At 34.8% G+C, this 10,982-nt stretch overlaps 1 protein-coding gene across 1 annotated transcript; it reads left to right on the forward strand.

Moving 5' to 3' along the window:
- Positions 1-521: 521 nt before the first annotated feature.
- On the forward strand, positions 522-10,511 carry LOC132743682 (probable serine/threonine-protein kinase pats1; the record flags this gene model as incomplete). Its single annotated transcript, XM_060732235.1, is given in 8 exon segments — positions 522-756; positions 1,512-1,618; positions 2,300-2,554; positions 3,765-3,886; positions 4,519-4,679; positions 5,607-5,725; positions 8,185-8,737; positions 9,954-10,511. Coding segments are annotated over 8 exon segments (1,794 nt in total). The 3' UTR covers positions 10,247-10,511.
- Positions 10,512-10,982: the final 471 nt, after the last annotated feature.

The raw sequence follows: 10,982 nt of genomic DNA on the forward strand, positions 1-10,982 counted from the left end.
AAAAAAATGAACATAAAAGTATTTATGATGAACAGTCCTAGAATATTTTGATAAGAAACCGTCAGTTGTAAAATGTTTTTGTTATCTGATAATGAACAGTCGTCATACTTGCTGGTATGTCATTTATTATTGACAGTTTAGGGTTTTCAAAAATTTGCATGATTAACAGTCCGAATGTAGACCTCGATTAAATGTTCTGGAATATTAACCATATATATGAATGGTTGAACACAACAGTAAGGATAAATAGCGCAATGTGCATATCTTTTTATTTTGGTAGCATATTTTAAGCAAAAAGAAAAGAAACTATAAGTCTGAAACATTCTCTCATAGCCTCCCCATCAGTACATTCAGTGCTTTGATTATTAAATGGCTTTATTACACTCCTGCGCCGCGGTTTATGTGATAAATGCGTTATGGTGTTGTGATTACTATACAAGTTTATTTGTCTATACTTTGCTTCTCTTTTTCTTGTTTTGTTAACTTAATCTGAGGTTAAGCAGTTATTTTAACTTTCTCAGGATTTAATAGATGAGGTTAAGCAGAGGTCGGCTCAAGAGGATGATTCCAACATGGCGGATGTCTCGATTTGGGATTTTGCGGGGCAATATGTATTCTATGCCACTCACCAGGTGTTCTTATCTAAGAGAGCGGTGTATTTGTTAGTCACAGACATATCTAAACACGTGGAGGACACAGTAAAAGATGACGACTGTTTCTTAGATAGTAAAGGTGTCAAACATTGGAAAATTTCAGGTATGCTATGGTTATAAAATATATACTATAAAATATAAAATGTCTTCATGCTTGTCGATGTGTTATTTGCAGACAAAAAGTACTGAAATGTTGAATATATCATATATGAGCCGCGTCACGACAAAACCAACATAATGGGTTTTCGACCAGCATGGATCCAGACCAGCCTGCGCATCCGCGCATTCTGATCATGATCCATGCTGTTCGTTATCAGTTTCTCTACTTGTTATAGGGTTTGTAAGGGAACAGCATGGATCCTGATCAGACTGCGCGGATGCGCAGGCTGGTTTGAATCCATGCTGGTCGCAAACCCATTATGTTGGTTTTGTCGTGACGCGGCTCATATGATGCGAAAAAACAAGAATATAATTATATCTCAAATCACTTAATGTTTGGTGTGAACGAATTATGTAAAAACTTGTAAGAAGTTTGGAAACAAAACCTTAACAAAACATTTTAAAGACTTATAAACTTATGTGAATGTAATTTAGACTGACCATTTAATTAACTGATGAAAAATATTTTGTTCTGGAGCACTTTATTATCTGTTGTATAAATGTATTTAGAATAGGACTTGCCAACAACTTCCATTCATAATTCTTTCGTGGTTTGTAGTTATGTCTAATTCTTAATACTATCAAAGTAATTATTTATTTTATCAAATACCTTACAGTTTAGATCAATGCACCTGGAATGTTTATTATATCAATATTTTGTACATTTATATCTATGCCTTTAATTATGATAATTTTCAGAATTCGTTGATTTCTGGTTAAATTCCATCCACGAGTTTTGTGGTTCGTCGGATGACGGGGGCCCACCGGTCCTGCTGGTTGGAACGTTTGCAGATAAGATAAAACAAGTGATGTGATATTCTTTTTATTATACCATAATTATGTTTTAATAATGTTTAAAAAAATATATACATATCGGTCCCAGTGGTGTTTATCGGCTATTTTGCACCAGTTTGAAATTTTAATGCGAAAGAATTGATCGCGAAGCATTGCTTAAAAAACCTCTATGAAATTATATTATTTATACTCCAAGGATCAAAAAAGACACCACCATAATTGTGAATTAGTTCTAATTTTGTAGAAAAAAGGCCTTAAAAGTCCTCTTATCCTCCAATGCCTACATCTAGATATTTTGAATGTAGACACAAAATTAGCCCGAGAGGTAACTTAGTTTAGATAAATCTCTATCAGATACACATTTAAAACTTTTGGAAAATTACAATGTATAGAGCTTAGACATTTGGTCCGTAACATTTCCTTACGGATCTTTACAGGTATAATATAAGATTAAAATTTCATTTCCAGTATTATCTATTTACTATGTAATGCTTTGAACAAGTGTGACCATTTCTAGCATTGGATTTCAGGTGAGCGATCTGAGGCCACCATGACCTTCTTGTCACATATTGTAATTTTTCTTTCAGAGCAAAACTGCGTACGAAAATTACTTATCGTTTCTTATTTTATAAAATGTTAATGTTATCTATGTAGTTTAGTGTATTATTTTAAAGAATAGTTTTATTCCATAGGAATCAAAACAAGAGACAATAGACGATTTTTTCTATACATTGAGGAGCTCGCTGGTTGACAAGGTAACCAGTAATCATCTTATAGAGGAAGACTTTGCCATTGATAATACTGTCAAAGACGGCAATATAGATTTATTGAAACAACAAATTGTAAAAACCGCTTCAACACAATCGTATTGGGGAGAGCTTATTCCCGCGAAGTGGATAACATTGGAAAACAGCATTTCCAGTCTGAAAAATAAGGGTTCCAAGGTAGTAGTATGATTTATACAATTTCAGTAATCAAAAGAATGAAAGCGAATGTATAATTTATTCTTAAAATGTCTTTGAAAAATGAAAGCTAATTCTATTTCCGTAAAAGTTAAACAAATAGTTGGAGTTATCCAATTATAATTGTATGGCAAATTAGGCTGAGGAGTTGCCTTTAAGAATTGGGGCATCATAATTGCAGCCACCGTTTATCCCTGCGAAATCGTAAGAGGCGACTAAATGGCTTCGAATTACTGGAGTCTATGCATCTGTTAGCTCCAGCAGGTGAGGTGGTTTTGACCCCTGATGTTGCTTTAAGTTTGTTAAGTCCAAGTTTAGCAAAATTCATCTGTCCTGTTTCTGTGCCATTTGATCTGAATTGTGTTGGTGCGCCGGAAAGCCAAACAAAACAAAACAAAAACATGGTATGCATATAATGGTATAATATAAAAGTAGTCATATTGGATTAAATCTGATCAAATGCACGCTGTGAAGAATACAGAATATCGAAAAGTGATGTCACACGATCAGTGTTGGATTGTTACCGGGCTACTGATATCATACCAGTTACTTGATTACACTTAACGCGAATGAAAAGCATATTTGATTATGATTTTTGTCTTTCAAAATATTTAAGGTGTAAGAATAATAGTGATTACAGAAATATGTCTGTTCTTTCTTTTGGTTAGTTATTCTTGCAGTATTATTTTTGTGTCGCCTCTACAGAATAGCGGCGATATATAGGGATCACGTCTCCCTCATCCGTCTGTCCGTCCGTCACTAAACCTGTCCAGACCACTTCTCAGAAACTACTGGTGCAATTTTCATCCGAATTTTACAGGAATGATCAGACCAAGTATAGTTACTAGTATGCATATCGTCGGCATTTTCCGGTTCAATGATTTTTGTCAGAGTTATGGCCCTTTAATGATTTTTATTTTTTAAGTTTTGTTTCGGACTACTCGTATATCACTAATGCAATTTAAATTAAACTTAACAGGATTGACAAGTTCTTGCATATATTAAACGGGTTTTCCGGTTGAGTAATTTTTGGCTGAGTTATAGCCCTTGAATATAAAAATGTGTATTTGTGTCTCCTGCTACACAGTAGCTGCAGCATGCAAATGGCTATCATGTGGCGACACGTGATCACTGATCGCTCTTGTCTTGCACACCGAATGATTTTTGAAAAACTTTATGTCTTATTATACTGTAGATTCTACATAAAGACATGCTGCGACGTCTAAACAACACATTGCCTGTTCCCATAGAAACCGATGATGAACTGGAATTGTTTCTAAGGTTTCATCATGAATCTGGAACTATTCTATATTACAGGTATAGTATCACTTTGCGGATGTTTCGAAATTCAAAATTTTCATGTTCTGCTCAAGCCGGTGGTAGTGGGCGTCGACGGTAGTTTGCACTTGACAGTACCGTCCATGAACAGGCTCAATCAATCCGAGCCTGCAACATTTTTAATTTTGGACTTTATTTAGAGGTTCTTATTTTCTCTATTTTTAACCTCGTCAGATTTCTTCCATGATCTAAATTAAGTTGTCACCTCAGAGGATAGTTGTCCTATGTACCATTTTGTTTCATTTTGAGGAAATCGCTCTGAAAGTTTAAGAAGCTCAGGTTTCAATAATTTCTGAACGAAAAAAAAAGAGAAAATAAGAATCCCTGAAGAAAGTCCATAAAAGGAAAAAATTGAAATTGTTGCAAGCTCGCTTTGATTGAGCAAAATATTACCAGGGATCTTCATTTATGACGTCAATTCGCAAATTGTTATTACATATAGAGGAAGTCGAGAAGAATACAGTGAAAACTTTATATTAAAATGTTGGTTCATTATTTGTTTTAACATTTTAATTATTGCTTAATTATTTTTTTACAATTCTGATGTTCTTTCCAATATACCGGTATTCAACTTTTTGAAAACTTTAAAGCTAAAACTTTATTTGTTTCAGCGATGATAAGTTAAGTGACACAATTGTCCTTGACCCTCAATGGTTGATCGACGCTTTCAAGAGCCTTATTACCGCCAAAATGTTCTGCTGCAGAAAACCGAACATATTCAAGAAATGGATTCAGTTTGACCAGACAGCAATATTGACTAGAGAACTTATTGGTGAGTGTAATGTTCAGGTATTTGTGATGTCAGGGTCTTTCTTTTTGAAAGAGCCTTGTGATGTTTCCCGCCAAAGAAAATTTTCTTATATCGGCCAATATCGTAGTAAATCGGTTATTTCCGGAATGTTATTTTTTTTCAAAATATTGGGCATTACAATATTTACAATCACTCATCCTTTATCGCAATGCACTAAGTTCCGGTTACAAACGGTTAAGAATTATTGAATACCGAAAATTGTGAAAAATAACGCTCCGGAAATGACCGATTTAGTACGACATCAGCCGATGTTAGAGATTTTTGGCGGGAAAGTATTGCAGTAACACTACCTTGAAAGGACTTTGCCGAAATATTCTATGTATATAGCATTAATATATAGCATGTTATTTTTCAGAAACAGATAGGAAGGTTTTACAAAATGTTTTATAACATTTACTCAGAATATAGATTATAATAGGCAAAAAGTAAAAATGGAAATTCAACAGGGCACAATTGTAAATATTTAAATAAAGTTGAAAGGTCTGTTTAATTGAGCATTGAACGATTGTTGTTCAAGCAAGCTATCATTCATCCCCATCCCTAGCACCGACTTAAGCATACATGTAATTAGTAATTTACGTTAGCTATTTTATGTATGAAAATGGTGAAAAAAAGTCTGCTGACGGCTTGATACGCAAAATTTCATTGCAGAAACGTTCAATGCTTGAAGTCGCAAAAATAAAGTAATACGCATGCGTGCCCTTTGCAAGAAAGCATTCGGTGGCAGGAAAAAAGATACATGCAAGAATACGTAAAGTGTATTTGTTTCAAGGGCATTATTGCAGAAATAATAATCAACATTGCTGTGTGACTTTACCAAGACCCAAATATTAAATTTGATTTATATTGTAACAACTGATGCAGAATTTTGGTTTTAATATTTTATAGATGCAATTTGGGAGCAGAAAGAGAATAGTGCGTTTTATGAGCTCAAGGACCTTCTACTAAATTATTTGGAGAAACTTGGATTCATCGCTAAACCACAGCAGCTTTCCGATGTTACTGATGTAAGGATAAATTCATTAAAATGTCTAAGCATTTTGTACATGCACATGGGCCCTGAAAATCAGGAAAATGGGGTCTTGCAACCGATTAACCTGGAACTTTTTGCAAGTCGCAATCAGATTTATTTGATTGCTTACACTGAAACAAAATTTTGCTGTTTATATTGTTTTTTTTTGTTGTTGTTTATATTGGGTTTTTTGTTTGTTTGTTTTTTGTTGTTGTTTTTTTGTTTTGTTTTTATTGGAGGGGATGTTGGGTAGGGGTGTTGTTTGTTTGTTGTTTGTTTAGGTTTTTAGCTCACCTGTCACAAAGTGACAGGGTGAGCTTTTGTGATCGCTTTTCGTCCGGCGTCCGTCCGTCCGTCCGTCCGTCGTCCGTCCGTCGTCCGTCCGTAAACTTTTGCTTTAAATGACATCTCCTCATAAACCACTGAGCCAATTTCATCCAAACTTCACAGGAATGTTCCTTTGGTGGTCACCTTTAAAAATTGTTCAAAGAATTTAATTCCATGCAGAACTCTGGTTGCCATGGCAACCGAAAGAAAAATCTTTAAATATCTTCTTTTAAACAACCCTAAGAGCTAGAGCTTAGATATTTGGCATGAAACATCTTCTAATGAGTGTCTACCAAGTTTGTTCAAATAAAAGCCCTGGGGTCAAAATTGGCCCCGCCCCGGGGGGTCATTGATTTTCCCTATATGCATATAGTAAAAACTTAAAAAATCTTCTTTTAAAGAACTGTAAGAGCTAGAGCTAAGATATTTGGCATGGAACATCTTCTAGTGAGTGTCCTACCAAGTTTGTTCAAATAAAAGCCCTGGGGTCAAAATTGGCCCCGCCCCGGGGGGTCATTGATTTTCCCTATATGCATATAGTAAACACTTAAAAAAATCTTCTTTTAAAGAACTGTAAGAGCTAGAGCTTAGATATTTGGCATGAAACATCTTCTAGTGAATGTCTACCAAGTTTGTTCAAATAAAAGCCCTGGGGTCAAAATTGGCCCCGCCCCAGGGGGTCATTGATTTTCCCTATATGCATATAGTAAAAACTTAAAAAATCTTCTTTTAAAGAACCCAAAGAGCTAGAGCTTATATATTTGGCATGAAACATCTTCTAGTGAGTGTCTACCAAGTTTGTTCAAATAAAAGCCCTGGGGTCAAAATTGGCCCCGCCCCAGGGGGTCATTGATTTTCCCTATATGCATATAGTAAAAACTTAAAAAATCTTCTTTTAAAGAACCGTAAGAGCTAGAGCTTAGATATTTGGCATAAAACATCTTCTAGTAAATGTCTACCAAGTTTGTTCAAATAAAAGCCCTGGGGTCCAAATTGGCCCCGCTCCAGGGGGTCATTGATTTTCCTTATATGCATATAGTAAAAACTTAAAAAAAAATCTTCTTTTAAAGAACTGTAAGAGCTAGAGCTTAGATATTTGGCATGAAACATCTTCTAGTGAATGTGTACCAAGTTTGTTCAAATAAAAGCCCTGGGGTCCAAATTGGCCCCGCCCCAGGGGGTCATTGATTTTCCTTATATGCATATAGTAAAAACTTATAAAATCTTCTTTTAAAGAACCCAAAGAGCTAGAGCTAAGATATTTAGCAAGAGACATGTTCTAATGGGTGTCTACCAAGTATGTTCAAATAAAAGCCCTGGGGTCAAAACTGGCCCCGCCCCGGGGGTCATTGATTTTCCTTATATACATAGCAAAAACTTAAAAATCTTCTTTGAAAAAACCCAAATAACTAGAGTTTAGATATTAAGCATGAAACATCTTTAAGTAAATATCTACAATGCTTGTTCAAATAAAAGCCCAGGGGTCAAAACTGGCCCTGCTTGAGGGGTGTCGTTGTTTTTAAATATATGTGTATAGTAAAAACTTAAAAAAATCTTCTTTTAAAAAACCCAATGAGCTAGAACTTAGATGTTTTGCATGAGACATCTTCTTATGGGTGTCTACCAAGTCTGTTCAAATAAACAAATAAAAGCCCTTGGGTAAAAATTGGGCCGGGGGGGGGGGCTATATACAGGTGAGCGACCTCAGGGCCATCATGGCCCTCTTGTTTATGATTTTTTTCTTGTTATTGTTGTTGTTGATTTGAAATTATTTTTGGGGGGAGAGGGGGTGTTTTTAAGGGGGCTAACACTTACAGATGAGAGATGTAACATGAATAATAACTACAGCAATGTGTATGTCAAGATTTCAGATTAGGTCAGACCCAAATAACCATATACAGTTATACAACCCCTTTCCGCTCACTTTATGACAATAACTTGATCCTTTGTAATTTGTATTTCTAAAGTTTATTATATTGAAAATACACTTTATCTTTTTTACTGTTGAAAATAGTCGAATTTCCTCGCGTGAAAGAATTCGATATCCCTATCGGGATTCGAGCCCAGAGCGGTAAATATTCTATACACATAATCAGTAAATCAATATTATATGTTAAACTATTACAGGAAACAGATTACTACTTTGCTCCGTGTGTCCTGAAACACCCGCCGCCAGATGACTTGTTAATACAACAAGACAACACGGACAACAGGTCCACCAGTAAACTGTGTTTGACAACCGAATTAAGATTTCTACCCACAGCTGTCTTCAACAAACTCCTAGCCGCTTGTATCAACAAATGGCCACTGTCCAAATCAAATTCAAAACATTTAATATTCTGCGGGTGTGCGGTCTTTGATCTCGAAGGAAATCATACACTTTATTTGTACTTTTTCGATCACGTTATTCAGATTTGGATTACAAAATTTAGCACCCAGAACAAAGAGCCATCCAAACGTTTATGTTCCCAAGTTTACGCATTTGTCTTAGACTCTCTCTCCAACAGCTTGCACCTTTCGGATCATCTGAAGGTGTTCTTCAAATGCCGGTCTTCTCAGCATAATTCAATTGAAGACATGTTTTCAGAAGGTGAACTTTCAAAAGATAAAGAGATTGTTTGTAACTGCAGGACCAAAAAGCATGTGTTACAAACTAATGAGCTAACCAGTTACTGGCATTGTAAGTAAATGTTTTCGTTTTTATTTAGACTTTTAACAATTTAGCTTAGAATATTTTTGTTCATTACAGAAAACCAAGTTTTCAAATAACCTTTGTTTCTCCGCAAGTGGCCGACTGACTACAGTACTAATCCCATATGATGTTCGAATCAATGGTAAGAGACAAATGACATTAGACTTAATGTCGGAGGTCAATTTTGTTACGGAAACATATAGGTTCGCCCAATGATCGAACTAGCCACCGCTGGATTGGTTTAAACATATTTTATTCGTCACATAAGCATATTTACATACATGATATTTACAATCAATACACGAAAATGATTAGAATGGAAGCAACCTAATGCTTATTGAAGTCTTTTCCCAATGTACAATAAATATATGTGCAAAATAAGGTGAAAGAAATTGTCGTTTGTTAACTAAGAAGACTGATCTGTTTTATCTTACATCGAAAAATGAATAAATATATATAAATCAATTATTTAAAAGAAAAGCATAATAAGACTAGTAATGGTACTATTTTGATGAGTGCAGATAGAAGGAAGAATAAGATAGAAAAAAGGAAGAAAATAAACAACAGAAAACCTTCTTGATTAACAATCTGGTGCTCTCCCTTATGAACTAAGCGAACTGAAGTGATAAATTGCCTTTGCAAATGTAAAATTTATATTCGAATTCCAACAAAGTATCAAATATATAACCAGTTCAATAAAAGCAAATGCTTTTCTGCAGCTTTCGACGTTTTGTCTTCTTCAGAAAAAAATTACGTTTATTTATAAATAATATCGGTTTTAGCGGTGTTTATGCGCATAAAACACCGGTTTGGAGTTTTGATGCGTAGGAATTGACCACGAAGGCCGTAGGCCTGAGTGGTTAATTTTTTCGCATCAAAACGACGAATCTTTCAATTAAAACATTGCTCAATGTATACAGCAATATATAATACAATATACATAGAATATGGATCTACACACATGATACGAAAATTCTCATAATTTATAATGATATAGAAAATCTTAGAAATGAGAAAAAACATACTATCTATGTATATCGGTCCAATACATGACAAAGTTATACATTGTACACAACTTTTGCATTCATACCATTAGGAGATAAGGGTTTTTAGCTTATGAATCCAATACGATTCTTTCAACATATTATCATAAATCCTAAACAGTTTTCATACCATATCTTAAAGTGTTTCTTATGTTCTTTAGGTACAGAGGAAGATGTCCCTGAAGAAATGTTAACAGATAAAGACATCCATCGCATTGCTCAAAACATTGGTAAAGAATACGAGACGCTCGCGTTAGAACTTGGTCTATCCCAAGCCGAAATGGATCACATAAATCTAGATTCCAACACTGCCGTAGACAGAATAAGACGTATGCTTCTTCGATGGAGAGATAAAATGAAAGGGGAAGCTACTCTGTACACTTTAACAGAAGCTATGAAAGCTGTTGGAATTGATTCTAGTACAGTTTTAGAAAGTGCAAAAAGTCCGTTGTAGATGTAACAGGGTGAGAAAAATGTGCAGCCTGGCTGGGCTTTAAAACCGGGACCCTTGGAATGCCGTTCCGCGGCTCTACCGACTGATTACACATCTTTTCCCCTAAATAGTGGACAGTCCTTAACCGTGACATAGATACCAAAATTGAAAAGGTTTAAAATGAATGGAATGCTTTTCTAGTTGCAAAAGTAGAATTTATCTGAATATTATTTGCATTTTTGATTGATTAAAGGTGTGCGAGACAAAATGTAGATACTGTGCTTCAGTAATGTTTTAAAAATCGTTTTACAGTCCTGTGTTCCTCGGCATGCATCCTAAAACCAAGATTCAAGATTTTTAGATTGTATTCATTCATCAGGCATATAAGATGCATTAGATGTGAACATAAAAGAAAACATTTACAACTGAACCAAATACTTCCCTTCCTGGTTTGTTTTACAGTAAATCCAAATTATGAGAAGAAATCAAAGATCCTGGATAATATGGTCAATTAATCGGTTCTTGCATATACTTGATTTTTGAATACAGTTGAAACAAACTATCATGTTTTGTCATATGTATTCGTTTTAACTTTACAATAGTCTAATACACAGATGAACATTTTCCGACCTTGCAGACGACAGGCTATTCTTATCAGTTGTATTTCGAGTAAAGAAAATCATATCTAATAAAGTCGACAGGCGGTAATATTACAGTTACTTTTAGTACATTCGGTGTTAAAAAAAAACATGTTGAA

Source organism: Ruditapes philippinarum, unplaced genomic scaffold (genome assembly GCF_026571515.1).
Source record: "Ruditapes philippinarum isolate M1 unplaced genomic scaffold, ASM2657151v2 ctg20366_1_1_1_1, whole genome shotgun sequence".
In the NCBI taxonomy this organism is placed as follows: domain Eukaryota; kingdom Metazoa; phylum Mollusca; class Bivalvia; order Venerida; family Veneridae; genus Ruditapes; species Ruditapes philippinarum.